The 15,263-nt window shown below is 38.8% G+C and overlaps 1 protein-coding gene and 1 pseudogene across 2 annotated transcripts; both read right to left on the bottom strand.

The window, feature by feature from the left end:
* Positions 1-2,273: 2,273 nt before the first annotated feature.
* Positions 2,274-4,967, bottom strand: LOC149053075 (uncharacterized). The gene is made up of 3 exons (XM_089182303.1): positions 4,964-4,967; positions 4,311-4,418; positions 2,274-3,625 (listed from the first exon to the last, which is right to left on the bottom strand). The coding sequence occupies exons 1-3, from the start codon at positions 4,965-4,967 to the stop codon at positions 3,315-3,317; spliced, it is 423 nt and encodes a 140-aa protein (XP_089038429.1). The 3' UTR covers positions 2,274-3,314.
* On the bottom strand, positions 4,410-14,869 carry LOC113667251 (uncharacterized; annotated as a pseudogene). The gene is made up of 10 exons (XR_016188640.1): positions 13,153-14,869; positions 11,212-12,509; positions 10,652-10,715; positions 10,095-10,305; positions 8,974-9,338; positions 8,264-8,490; positions 6,904-7,196; positions 6,335-6,673; positions 5,818-5,947; positions 4,410-5,112 (listed from the first exon to the last, which is right to left on the bottom strand). The product of XR_016188640.1 is annotated as an uncharacterized LOC113667251 (transcript).
* Positions 14,870-15,263: the final 394 nt, after the last annotated feature.

The raw sequence follows: 15,263 nt of genomic DNA on the forward strand, positions 1-15,263 counted from the left end.
GAAAGAAAATAATAAAGAAGTTATCAGCGCTGCAAAATGTCTAATACACCTCCATTTGATTCATTTTTAAAATGGAAGTTGGGGATTGAAAGTGACAAGGAATATCATCTTAGCTGTGGACGTACCCTACCCTTTGCTGAAATTGTGGCATGATTTTATCAAGACACAGAAAAATGATAGAAATCACACCTATGGCAATGGCTTTGTAAAAGGTAATTTCCGACATCTTTTGATGTTTAATTTTAGTAGGATGCGCAGACGCAGTAAGGTGAAACGCAGCTCGTGTTGCGTCCGCGACATAAGCCGCTGACTGACCTCGATTTCTATCCATGTTTAAGCCTGTCTCAGTATTGGCCATCTGGGGCAAACTCCGACCTTTTCTTCTATTTCTGGAAATAACGCATCCTTGCTGCAATCATCTTTGCAACGATCTCAATCATTTTCGATCTATTATCTTTGTACTTAATCCGGCTTCTCGGAGCCATTGTCTTAATACCATACACGTTGTATTCGCAAAAAAAACCGACATTTGAAAACAACGACTTGAACGCTAGAGGCGACTTCAGTGTTAACCCGGCTACGTTTTATCATTCCTTAGGGATTTTAGTTCTAATATCCCAATTAAATTTTTGTGCATAGCCTGTGAATCAAATCTATGAAGCAAAATATTGTATCCTTCCTCGTACTAGTTTATAAGAATGAGTTTGCTAGTACCTGTATGGCTTTACACAATGATATTTTCCAGGCTCCAAAATAATCACTTTCCTAATTAACATTTCCCTTATGATCTAATGGCTTTCTCGTCCTGACAGCCCAGCCTCGTGAACTAGTCCGCAACAGTTGTGAGAAGCAAATGAATGACAGAAATAAGCGACCCTGTTCCCTTATACACCCTTCTCAATGCCGTTCGCTTAGTTTAAATGTGGCATTTAAAACATTTTGTATATACTACACATTTTTCTATTTAGCCAGGGTACCTGCATAATTATATGATAATGGTGTTCATAAGAAAATGGTTGGGTTGAAATATATCATAATGTTTTGCCAGCAGGTAACTGCACTAATGGAAAAAAGTTTAAAAAAGTGTGCATTCAATGTATATCCTGAGTTGTTGCATCAAGTTGGCCAATTTTAACAAATACTCAAGCCTTTTAAAACCTCTTATGTTAAAATTTTGTCAGAGTGAACCAGTGAAAGTCTTAGTTGATGGTCAAATGAATACTTTTTCAGATCAATAAAATGTATTGTTGTTTTTCATGGTAACCGTGATGTTGCTACAACTCCAGTTTCCAGGACAGAATTTCATAGAGGCTACCATATCAGAATCTCTTTCATGGGTCAATAACAACATCGACTCAACTTTAAAACTAAATATAAAACTTGATTGATCTTTGGATTAGTTTCTGTTATGCACAAAGATATTCTAGCTCTAGCCTGTCTTCATTGAAATCTAACTTTCGCAGCGTAAGAACCAGATGGTAGACAAATTTAGAATTTCAGTGGCTGGGGCTGCCAGGATAGAGGATAGTTGGTTTAAAGACATGTACATTGATATGCAATTACAGCATCGGTCTTTCCAGCCAGAGCAGTTGAAAGAAGAGAATTGAAACATCGACTCGAGTTGAAATGTGACTTTTCTTTCTAGTTTTCTACGCTTATCAGAGGAGTTTGACAGTTTAGAGAAAAACCTTTGAAGTAAACAGTCATAAATGGCGACATCAGGAGAAGGTATAAGAGATGCTAAAAACGATTCTGGCACATTGTTTCAGTGACTACTGATCCCGCGTGTAAACCCTTTAATGGACCGGTGATATCTAGATCTTAACTCGAAGTCGTTTAACGTCGTTTCATTCTGTCTAAACCAAAATTAACAAACACGGGCAATAAAATATCATTTCTACCGATACAGACATTTAGGGAAGAAAACATTCTATATTCTTGACAATCCGTTAAAACAATAAGGAACGTCAACGAAAGTCTTCAGCTGCTTGAAAATACCGCTGACTAGCACGCATATTGATATGTTGATCACTTTGCAAGTTATGAGAATATCTTCCTTCCGTTCCACATCTCGTTAACTCTTCGAGAGCCAGTGCATAGGAATTTTTAGAAGTTGAAGGGCTGGAAAATAAACTGACTGGAACTCCGCTTTTAGGGTTGGCTATATAAATCTATATTATATTTGACAGGGACCACTCGTCGAAGCAGGGGTTAACTTGTTGTTGAACTTTCAATGGGGCGAAACCTCTATAAACCACAAAGAATCATGGGAGTTAAGCCTGAGAAAGAGACATTTTGTATTTGATTTTTGCTGAACTTTCACACTTTTTAAGAACAAAAACGTAGCTCAGCATCTACAAATTTTATAATCTAAGGCCGTTACACGTTTTATACTTATCCACCACACTGAGACAAGGGGAATCTCACTCTGTACAAAATTACGCTGTTAATTCAAGCTAACCACAAACGATTAATTCAACTCAAATAATGTCTAGCATCTAATTTTTCCTTACAGTGTCAACCTAAATCAAAAATTAAGAACACGAGAATATAGTAACTGATCACTAACTTAAGAAGCTCTTAACTGTTAAACCATTTCTCTTTGTCTGTTCCTTAGGAAATGTACAGAGAATAGTAAGGAGAAAATACATTCTAATTTCAAGCTGTGAAGTATGAAATAAGATGCTTGAGGGTAGTAATGTGCTTCACATGCTCTGGACGACAGAGGTAAATAACGAAATGCGACATCACAGTTATACGGCCAATAACACGGGCTCAAGCGCTCGAGGTTAAATTTCAGCGAAATTTGCGGCGAAAAATAGGGCTTGCATTTAAAACCAAGGCATTTTGTTGTCGTTGAAGGCATTCTCCTATTTCCAGTGTTTTTAAGAAAAAAATTAAATTTTGAAAATATCTAGGGGGTGTACAAAGTTTTTGGAAGTTATTCTGGAAGTTATTCCGTAAAAAAAAAAGCAGCAAGGAAAAAACACTTAGAATCTATAGCATAGAAAATCGAACGTGCAAACGACTCAAAATTCGTTTTCCGCGCCAAAGCATGGCGCGTGAGCAGACGTTATTCAGCTCTGTCGCTCTGGATGTCTGAGTGAATTCCGACCTTAGTATTCGTTAGCTAGCGGTTCTTGAGTGCAAAACTAGGAGTAAACATCTTTTCTTTAGAGATATTTTTTCCCTATCTTGAATCGAAAGGAAAACGAACGACCTACTACACATGAATGCTCGACACAGACGCTCTTTGGAGTACTCGCAAATATATTTGACGTAATACAGAAACGATCAGTCTTTGTATGATAAGACTAACGAGAGGCATTGCCTTCAATCTTATCGCAACAAAACTGTTCTGCTAGACTTTTACGATTCACCAAGTTGTGACACAAGGCATCGTGCAAAACTGTGTAAGTGGCTTTGCTGCCTTGTCCTTGTTTCCAATCTATTAACATGTTAAAAGCTTTATCTGCCAACTTTGGGTTGTCTCCATCATAGTTTCTTATTACGGCTGGGCTGAATCCCAGGCGCCTTCCTAATTTGTCCCATTTTCCTTCAAGTTCCAGAGACAGATATTCCAACTCCTCATTTGACGGTTCCCCATCTTTAACTATATATATCCCTTAGGATAACAACAGAGGGAGAATAAGAAATTAGAAAAGGGATGCTTCAAGGCTTTGGCGAATAGATTGAAAAGGTCATAGACAGGCCTACACAGACTCCCTTGTGTGGTTTTACGTTTGCGACGCAAAAGCCTTTAATTAAAGCTTCGCTCTGACAAGTATGTCTTTGAGCGAATAGCGAACAGTTGTGGCGAAAGGCGACTTCTCATTTTTTGGCATTATTCAATACCGAATCGTCTGCCCTAGAGATTGTCAAGCTTGAGCGAGGGGACATTTGCAGCGGCAGGGAACCATTTTCCCAACCCATACATAAACCGAAAAAAAAAACGCTTAGAAAGTTTTCCAGACTCATTATCTATTTCTGACCTCTTATTTTGCGTATGGTCCAACAAGCATCTTGAAAATGGAGGTCATTGACGTCTCCTAGCTATATTCTCCAGTCGTTAATGCTAGAGTAGGTTATAGTTGTTCAAGACACACGGGTGTTGGATTGAGCCCACTCAGTTTTAATTCATTAATTTTTATTCTCCTATATAAGTGGGTAAAGAGGATTTCTAATAAATATAATGCCAGTCTTTCTGCATAAACAAATTTTACCATAAATAAACGCGTAACAACATGCAGACTTGAAAAAAATACAATTAAAAAGGAAAATCCATCGCGCATTTTCAATCTCGGTACCACCTGCAGATTGGCGTATCCTCTTCCTAGGAGCTGCAACAGGGCTGCATGACGATGATTCTGAATTTGGACGCTTTACAACTGAATGTTTCACACTTTGGGAGGAAATACCTGCATGATAATGGGGTTAATGAGATGGCTGGGTTGGGAACTAATGCAAATCTTGTGGCACATATGGTTCGGAAACTTTGATGTGGTGATCCTCGACTGTGATCATCCGGGTAAGACTCAGCGTTCACAAATTAAAGTAGTAAGTTTTGACGATTTCTCCCATAAGTAACAATGAGCATTGACAAATTTGACGAAGGGGGTCGTTGTATGGAAACATATTTGATTCAAGGTTTCATTCGAAAAGTAATAAGGCCATCATTTTAACGATATAGCCGACAGAATAATTTTTTGGAGAATTACACTTATCTATATCTTTCCCGAGCTATTTGGTGCTTTATTCGTTTTCAGCATCAAATTCCCTGCAAGGAGGGACGCACGCACCGTGGTCTGCATTGAGTTTACTGATATAAAACAGAGACAATAAGCCATCACTGTTGAGCGTAAGGGGGGCACGGCTCGATTTATTGACACATGAAGTAAGGCAGGTTATTATGACTTTCCGTTGAGAACACGTGCTTTGTCACTAAATGCTACATTTTCAAAACCCATAGAGCCTATGTTTCTGAATTTACATATTTTAGAACAAGATGACTGGTCTAGTAAATTGTATTTATTCGAACAACAACGAAACCTACAACAAAAACAATATCTTACCACTTCCTTCTTCAAAGTCAGAGGTGACAGGAATAGAAACCTAAATGGAGGAGGGAAAACTTACAATATTACGGGTGAGTATGAGGTGAATAGAAATGAGGAAATACAAAAAATTACTAATTAATAAGAAAAAGGAAAAATAATTAAGAAAAAAGGCCGAGGCATAGAAAGCGACTTTAAAGCAACTAAAAAATAAAAGTAATACACAAAATCAAAAATTTGCAAGGCCCTGCATGTTCATTTACTGTTTCCTGTGGGCAGAATATTTCTTTACCTATTCGACATTCTTCAGTGTTTTTTTTCTAGTGATTCGTCCTTAATAAGTTTCGTGCCGCCTTAAATGACCTCATTATCTTACTCGGAAAAAGGTTTACAACTTCTAGGAGAAGGAAACCTAGAAATAAAGAACTTGCTAAAATGGCTTCTTTTCATCTTAGTAAGTGGTCTGACAACAGGCAATGCACTTTGGAAGTAAGGTGAAATATTTTTGTTGAGAATTTGACTGTATTTTTACTTCCAAAGAGCGGTCGTAATTATTCCCATACAAACTAAAATTTTCGCCATGACTCTTATTTCGCAAGATGATCATCTCACAACTGGAGCTTGGGCTGCCTGTGGTTAAAGCATTGCTAATCCTTTTAATTCATTGTCATCTACTATAATAAGGTTGGCATCAATACTATATTAGCTCTGGGCTAAAAGTGCATTTAATTAGCAAAACCACAAACCGCAAGATGTCACTTACTTGAGACGCTAACACCATGATAATGTTGCACAAAAGTTCCTGATTTTGGTCGCAAAACTTCACTACTGGAACACTCTCACTTCTTAGGCAAACTTCACCAGCTGTGTAATAAACTTCGTTTTCGTGGAAGCTATTAAAAAATAAATGAATTTAAATGAGGTAAACCCAACGTACACCAGTCGAGTCTTCGTCTAGAATAGCGCACGTTTTGAAATATTTTCTTACAATCGAAAATGACAGCAAATTTGACGAGAGGCCTACTGAATATTTAAAATCGAGCATTTGAAGACAATTAAGTCCAAACAAAACCAACATGTATACCTCTATGGCTCTATTGATTGATAAGAAACCTAGAAAAGCCACGGTGAAAAATGGTTAACTGACAATTGAACAATGTACAATTTTACAATGGAATGAATACATCATTTCTATGTAAAACTAGCATGAACGTATTTAGAAGTATTCAAATGAATCATATGTGCTTGATGGGCCAAAAATAAATTATATTATATAATACCTCACAAATTGTAAGGCATTTTTCTGGTCTGTGCCCTGGGGTATGATTGCCTCGGAAAGAGACACCACAATTTTCTCCTCTCCATAGACTGGTTTAGAAGAGCTGCCTTCGTCTTTGTAGGGCACGACACACTCTGATATTTGCCGTTTTACATCGTAATACAGTCTTTGAGGGTAGCAAAAAAGTTTGAGTCCAAAATGATCACGAACACCGGTCTCACACAAGCACGTAAAAAATCGGGCATGCTGAGGCCTAGACCTACTGCAAAGTTTCCCTAAAAACTCTGTGAGGCCTGAAGCAGATTGTAAAAGTGATCTGATCAACTTGATTGGACGGAATCTGCCAAAAAAGAAAAGTAAAACCAAATACAGCTCAAGCAACCCAACGGAAATGATTATTAGCCATTGCACACTAATCTTGAGTCTACGTACTCGAGTAATCATTTTATTTATTGAATCTATATTGAACTAAAAGAAATACATGCATGTATGACTGTACACTAAAATACTGTTAAATTTCCTCTAAGTCTTGCGTATTTTTTTTAAATAAAGCCGACAATAAATACTTACCCAGAGAAATGTCTAACTTTGAATTGCGCTTTCCCATTTAGAAGACGTGGCGGTTCATCCAATTGATCTGTAATGTCTTTCCAGTCATGTGGTTCAACTAGAGACTTACAGTGTAATATCCTCAGTTCACCAGGACATAACTCTGCTGGCTCTTGCTTTCCTCTACGGAGGGTAAGAGGAATCCTTATTGTTACAGGCGCTATGAGAGTAACATTTTGAGAGCTTGAAATGTAAAGAACTGGACCAACAAGTCCTCCCTCTCCTTTTAGCTCACTGCTTGGGAATTCTTGTACCTGGATTTAAAAGCAAAACAAGTTATGTTGGACATATTCAACTACTCCCAGCATAAAGTTCATTTGCTTTACATTGTGAAAAGTGAATTTCAGGATGAAATTTCAAAACTACCTAAAACTATAGTACACAATGTAAATGTCCTCTCAAAGTTTTATGTAGCAATATAAGCATTGTTATGAAAAAATGTATATATTGGACTTACCATAAAAATTCTGATTGGTCAGGAGCACTCAATCAATATACAATTAAGTGTGAAGTTATCATTATAATAACCCGATATCTGCAGCAGATATTGCAGGTATCATGTCGATTTCAACCTCTGCCTAGTTTCCAAGCCCTGACTGTCTGTGAAGTATTCTTAAACTTTTGTAAATTTAGAGAGAAGTGTCTTCCTTAGCAGTTTGTTTAAAAGATGTATAATAAAAAAATAATTTAATTTAGTTTTTGCATGATATCATAACTCATCAAACCCTATGTCTGTGCTATCTTTGGCTCCCACGGATAACTCAGACCTTGGTTTTGCTAATTCATCATGATATCATGCTTAACTTCATCTACTAACTGCATTAATTGCAAACTAATACAAAGCGCAAAACCAATTTACCTGACAGGAATGATTTCAATTTGACATTTATGTCTAAGCAAAACAAAAACAAATGTTCTGTTTGTTGCTTAGAATGAGTTCTCCAAAACCTAGTTTTTAAAAAGGGAATTGCCAGGATTCATGACTACATTTTGGGACAGTAGTACCACAAATAATTTGAAGTTACCAAAACTAGTGATTAGAACATTACTACATGTATCTTCACAAACATGAAAGCACATGCACAACTGTCCTGTATTTATCTTAAAGTTGTTAATTAATATCTCTCTTTCCATCAATATTGCCACCAAGTTCATGGAGTGTATGGCAAGTAACTGAGGGTACAGGTTATACTATTGCAACACCTTTGTTTTATCTCCTTGCTTTTGACAATCCCCTCACGCCAATCTTACAACTTTCAAAACTGGAAAATGAAAATCTTGTAGAACTCATGCATGGTTATAATTTTAAAGTTCCATGTACCTTGATTGTGACACAGAAATCTTGATTGACAGGAACACAACTCTGAGGAATTTGGACACTGACATCAGGAAATTCAGGCACAATACAGGTCAATTCCGGACCTACTGCAGTACCTCTTGAAAAGGTGAAAGACTTAGGACGCCAGATTGCAGCAAATGAAGAAACTGCTGATTTTGTACAAACAGCTTGTGCAAATGGGAAAAGCCACTGGGGAACTGTTGAAGTTTCTGCGTGAAAATAAAAATAATGGTTGAAATTGCTTCCTTTAGCCGTGTTTTGAAGTCTTCAAGTCTTTAATTCTTTTGCTTCAAAGAATTAATTCTGCAACAACATGGTGATTAAGATAAATTTATATTATAATGATTAAAATGCATTGTAGACTTCTTGTAATATCTATGCCATAATTACGCGTACTGCTTGGATGCAACTACAGGTAAAATAAAAAAAATAAAAACTCTGTTGGAGTGTAGTTCGGAGGTCATGCATTGCAGAGATCAACATCAGTATCTGAATCAGTGCACACCTACTCCTCCCCTAAGCCAATAATAGTCAACTGCTAAGTTTAGGTTACAAGCTCGGGTTAATTTTGGGTCAGGAGAGGGGAGGTGTACAATTACTCAGATACTGACATTGGTACCAGTGAAAAGGGAGCCTGAGAATATAATTCAATAAGTTGTTCACACTTGCATTTCATAACAACATAATGGTACCTGATCCATGCCAAGTATTCTCTGTCTTCAATTCCTTCCATTCATTGTTCTCTTGGTCAATCAGTTGCTTGATAACCACCTCATACCCCTCCAAATTTGGGGCACTGTGCAACAAAGCTACTGTCAATCTTGTTCCTTCAACACTTTCCTTGTACTCCAGATCTGGTGGGCCATCATGAGATAGTTCAATAACACTGCTAACCAATATCTCATCATTAGCAATGGGTGGGGAGAGGATTCTGGGGTTCCACAGTAAGCATCTACATGTAAATGGCAAGGGATGTTGGATAGCCTCACTGCAAAGTTGGATAGAGGCACCCGCTTCCCTTATGTGCCATGTGTCTTCCTTACCTCCGATTTTTCCTCTGAAATACAAAGGAAAATTAATCACTCAGCATTTTCAGAGCATTTTTGTGCAAGTGGAGTAAGCAATGACAAGGGAATTAAAATTGCAAGTAAGAAACTTGCTCAGATAATGACACTTAACCTCAAAACTAAATCTAATAACTGTTCTAGACCTTTTTGGTTAATTTTTTTTCAGTCAGTTATTAAAGTTATTACTTTTTGCAACCCGCGAAACAGGCCATGTGAGCATAACACGTCACGCAATACATCACGCTGGGTTTGTCCAGTTGATTTTGATGATCGCAAGGCAATGTTGAGTTTGTCGCTCTAAACAGTTGTGCTTTGTGGTCCATAACAGCGTAAAATCATTAATTATGGAAACAAATTTGCAGAAAGGAGGGCTAGTTAAATGCGTAACTGTAAGAATTCTTTCAGAGTGTGCGCGTGTTGTTTTGTAAATAACACTGTAACGTATTTTAACTTGCTTGTGTGTCCTTTTAATAGGCCTTAGGTAAGAAGAGAGGTTCATCGGTATATTTCATAACATATGATCTCGTGGTAATTCTGAAAAACACAAACAGTTCCATTGACGTCATTTAATCCATTCATGATAAATATGCAGCGAAAAAGCATCGATCTCTCTCCAGAATGGATCTTTTTTGGACGTCGAAACAACCTTCGGCCATAAATTTCCTTACAACAACTTGCAATGTTTGCCCCGTGGCGATTCCAGAAATCATTGCGCAAACGCAAGCGACTCATTCATCTCCACTTACTCGTGTATCTTTATCCTATCTGGATCTTGTTCCTGCTCACTTTTTAACTCTTCGTCATCTTCTTCTTGAATTGCTAGTTGTTGCACTTGCTGACTAGCCTCTGGAATCTCTTCGCTACCATCGGAACTATCGTGATCATCATCATCATCATCGGAAGGAATGTCAACTTCGTTGTCACCGTCATCGTCCTCATTGAGCAGCTGTTCAGCTTCTTAAATAACAAAGTTTTTTTACTTGAAAAGGATTCACCAGTGAAAAGCAAATCCTGCATTTTTCAAAACAATTACAATAAAGCATCGTTCGCCTACGCCCCGTGGAAAGACGAACCTTACAAAACATCAACCATGCTCATAAATAACGAAAGACACTCGCGTTCTCTCGGACATATTAGTAAAAAGAAAGCCTGCAACTAGGCTTATATAAAAAATCCTTTTTAACCACGTTTTTTATAAGTGTAATTGCGGGCGTTTTTAACTATTGTCTTCAAGAGACCGCCTTTGTCTTTCGTTATTTAATATATGCGCGACTTATGGTCAAAGTATTCCCTCATCAAATACCTTTTGCTCCATGAGAAAGGAATCCTTTCACGGTTCCCATCAAAGTTCCGCTCTGTTTGGCTCCCTGAGTGAGCATTTAAACGGAAAAAAGTTCAGAGAATCGCCATTAATCCGAATCTAAGTAACGTAAATGGGCTAATAAAAAGCAAAATGTGTTGAGCCACCAAGGATAATGTAGCATGCTTGGACAATGTAAGGATAACACTTTTGGTAAGTCTAAGATGCATTTGTTCCACAAGGAGACTAGCTGGGTAGATTTCGCGAGATTGCTCGGTTCAACCAATTAGAGAGTGAAAAACTAATGAAAGTTAGCGATTGTACTATTATGTATACTAAAATAAAACCCTTAAGAACTTCGTAATAGACCTCGCTCACATTAGAGTCTCTGTGCCTCAGTGGTAGAGCACCGGGGCGCAGAATCCGAAGGTTTGAGGTTCGATTCCTCATGAGGAATTTTTTCTTTGTCCCACGCTCGTGACAAGACGGAAAACATCTTTCTCTTAACTAGACCCCATTCAAGTTGATGTCAGCCATTAATAGGTTAAAGAGCTTTGTCATACCTTTAACAAACTCTCATACTTCTGTTTCTTCCTCTCTTTCGTCTGTGATGTAGCCATTTCTACAAGGTTGGTGAGAATGTCGATTCTGTCGTGCTCTGACATTCCTTCCTTCTTTCTTTTCCATTTCTCTTCATAAAATCGAAAGGCTTCGTTACTGTACTTTTCGCCCTTACTTTTCTCGGAAAGCTGTGCACAGAGCTCACAGAGAGTTTGCAGAATTTCCTCTCTCTTGGTGTCTGGTAACTTTCTCGTGTCCGGTGAATTCCAAGCGCCTTCATAAAACCATAGAGCTTCTTTTTGGTATCTCTCCTGTGTTTGACGGTCGCCAAATTCACCAAGCCTTTTTTTTAATGAATCAATAATTCTCTTGTTGGCGAGTGAAAATTCAAACCCTTCGAAGGCTCTTTCTTCGTCCCAGTGACGAAGAAAAAAGTGGAATGCTTCTTGTCGAAACTGATCTTTCCTCTCTCCTTAGCGAAGAATCGCTTCGTACCCCTCAACGATGCTGACCATGACCTCGCTGTGGTTTCCTTGGCCCAGAGACTTCTCAATCTCCCATGCTTCCTCATAAAATTTTTTCGCTTCGTCAGAGTCCTCCAAGTCTCGACAAATCTCCGCAATTTGGAAAGCACTTCGAGCAGTGTCAGGGTGCCTTCCCAAAATGACCTTCCGGATCTCGTAAGCGTTCTTTGCAGGTTGGTAAGCGTCTTCAAAGTTTTGCAACCAACAGTACGCGTTAGCAATGTTTCGATTGAACAGAGCAGTGTTCAGCATGCCCGGGATTTTTAGCTCCTTAGCGAGCTCTATGGCCTCTTTGTAGAATTCGATTGCCTTTTCAAATTGTTTCTTTCCTTCATAAACCGTCCCGATCTGTCCTTTGAAGAGAGGCATGTCAAAATGTTTCATTGAGCCAGAAAGCTGTTGTCTCATATCGTATGCTCTCATGTAGTACTTTATGGCCTCGTCATGTTCTCCTAGCTTGTTGTGGCAGTTTCCAATGGCGTTTAAGCACCTTGAAGTGCTTGTGTGGCTGTGAAGTACATTTTCCATTATCTTCAGCGCCTTGTGCAAAATCCTCAGTGATTTGGCCATATTCCCAGCTCTGTAATAAACTTCACCCTTAGAGAACAGGTAGGAACTCTTGGTCAACCTAAAGGATTCTTTGCTCTTAATTTCCTTCTGCACTTTGCTAAGTAACTCTTTCGCTCTCCTCGCGACTGTCAATGCTCTCTGCCATCCCTCAAGTTTAAGAACCATCAATGTTTCGTGGCATTTTAGTTCTGCTCGAAGCAAGGAACCTAAAAAGACAAGGAAAACAAGTTTTCTCTCCCTCTTAGTTTTATGCACATTCTTAACCAGAGAGCGTTTTTATCTCTTCTTAGAAGGTCAATGAGAGTTAACTTCAGGAATGTTTAGAGAAAGTTTGGGTAGGGATGCATCTGCCTCTTCAAACCCTGAACCAATTCAGGAAGTTACCCTCTACGAGATTAAAAAAAAAAAATGCGTATATTGCGACAAACGACCTTATTGGGCCTGGTCAACAAAACTGAGAAAAAGTATACCGAATCTTAGTGCAAATACCCTGTATAACTTCATCGCGAAAGATCTTTGGGCGTTTGAACAGATTCGAACAAAATAATAAGGCGGTAAGCTCCTTACCGGAAGGGTCAGATTACACTCAATAGCTTTGATTGTGTGATCTGATCGCCTGGGTGAGTGAAGTCCTGAGAAGGACTGCTGTCGGAAGTGGTGACTGAAGTTTCGACAACCTGAGCTAAAGTAACCACCAGAGTCAAGTAAACTGTCATTGTCAGTCGAATTTAGTTAATTTTGTTTTGTTAGTTTTTCCATCGAGTCGATGGCTAAGTTATACTACCGAAGTATCCAGAAAAACTCCCTACGTAAACTAAGACTTTTTGCTAGGAAGTAATAAAACTCTACCTTCCTTTCCATCTTCCTTGACCTTTTCGGCCCAGCAATTAAAAATTTTCTTCCTTGCTTTTACGTCAAGCATGGCCTCGAAGAGATAAAAGATCACAACACTTCCACGATGCTCTTTTGGGATAAGAAGATGGTCTGACTTGAAAGAAATATCCAAAGTAAGTTCAAAGTTTGGTTTGTCAAGATCAAAATTATCGAAGGCATTCATGTAGTCTTTGTCCAAAAGCTTGGAAATGTCTACCATTTTGGACATGAAATATTTACAAAACCTGGCTTTTGCCTTATCGTAAACTTTGACGAACTTCTTTTGGTTACTACCGATGCTTCTCAGAAATGTTCGCACCAAAGGGTGGATGTCATATGTGAGTTCTTTCACGTCAGGGTCTACCGTTAGCACTTCACTATTCCTGAGACCTTCTAGTTGTATAACAGCTTCTGACGAGTCCACTTCAAGGACTTCGGCTGCTGCTTCGACAGAGAAAGAGCGACAGAACAGTGACATCGAAATGGCAGAATCTTTTAACTGTTTACTTGGCAAGAAGAAAAACATTTTTCTCAAACAGCTTTCTTGCTCTTTATCAATGCCTTCCTTTTCAGAGTCGAATACGTCTCTCTCTCCACTCTCCTCTGCTGGTGGTATTCCCGATTCTTGTGGCTCGGCTATTAGTGGCTGCTCAATCGTTTCCAGAATCTTGGTGTCATCTGCTATTTGTTGCCTCAATATTGCTGCCATTCCTTTTATGATAAGGGGATTCCCTTGGCATATCTGCAGTAGTTTCTCTATCTGATCCTCTCGAACGCTGCCAATTCTCTGACTTTGGAATAGAGCACTTGATGAAGCTTTCTCTAAGGCCATAACTTCGTAATTGTCAACGTTGGCCAACTTTGCGTGACTAAGTGTTGATCTTGATGTCAACAAAATCTTCAATTTCGATTTCCCCGGATAATCCTTTGGACCTAGAAGTTCTTGCAGAAACGTCACAAAATTGGCATTACGGGAGGTGGAAGCTTCATCATCTCCTCCTGCAAATTTATCGACGTTATCAAGGAGCAGCAAAATGTCACTGTGTTGCTCTGCCTGCCTTAACTGTTGCATTAATTCAACCACTGGATTTGCTTCGAAGCTTATGATCGTTTTGTCTGGTGCTAAAGCGTTTAAAACGTGAAAATGAACGTCTTCCATCTCTGTGATGTCTCTAAAATCAGCCTTGAATTTCCTCCCTGGCCACTTCGAAATGGTTTCCATGGCCAATTTCGTCTTGCCTACACCACTAATTCCATGCAAATTGACAACACACGAACTCCCCGTTGTCAACATTGCCATAACTTCCTTTAGGTCACGTTCCCTGCCGGTCAAACCTGATTCTCCCTTTCCAGGACTGACCTCTTGTTGGCGGTTTTCCTTAAATTGTTGAATTTTTTCCTTTAGCGACTTTTTCTTGGACGTTTTCGGGCTTAGAAACCCCTCCAACAAAGTCAGATTGTCCTCCGATACAAGACCCTGCTGAGCAAATAATTGGAGGCATGAGTACAAATCTTGTTCTCCTTGATCCTCAAACTTGCCCCTAAAATTAGTTTTTATGGACGATACAGCATGCCTTAGTTCTTCGGGGCTGAGTTCATCGGACACTCCTCGAAGAAGCTTTTTTAAACGAGGAGAAATTTCTCCAGAAGCGGAGATTGTCTCGACGGACGCCATCTTTGTTTAGCGTCGGTGGAGGCAATGTCGCACGACACGTGTCTTCAAATTTATGCAGGAGAATGATATGATTTGTGACTGACAAAAGCAATTTTATTTACGTCACCCAGGAATTTACCTTTAGTGACCGATCTCAGTTGTTATCATACAAAGCAGTTCAGTTGAGAAGCCGTTGTTTTAAACTTTTCTGAACGATTGATTAGGAAAGTAGCTATGTTTATCACTAAGTAAAAGAGCACCTTTAATTAAAATAATTGATTTGATTTGCAGTACTTAAAGCATGAAACCACTTATAATTAAACGCCCTTTGATAAGCTATTAATACGTCTTTCGCATCCTCCGTTCCATTAACACGAATTTTAATCTTAGCAAAGCTGCTCTTCGGCTGTATTTCTGAAAGCGATTTCACCAG

The sequence above is a fragment of the Pocillopora damicornis genome, chromosome 1 (assembly GCF_964200805.1).
Source record: "Pocillopora damicornis chromosome 1, jaPocDami1.2, whole genome shotgun sequence".
NCBI lineage: Eukaryota > Metazoa > Cnidaria > Anthozoa > Scleractinia > Pocilloporidae > Pocillopora > Pocillopora damicornis.

Bases quoted from the DNA above. Each gene is read 5' to 3' on its own strand.
- LOC149053075 (XM_089182303.1), bottom strand. The intron at 3,626-4,310 runs GTGGTACCGAGA...TGTTATCCTAAG, and splicing joins GAGGATACGCCAATCTGCAG to GGATATATATAGTTAAAGAT.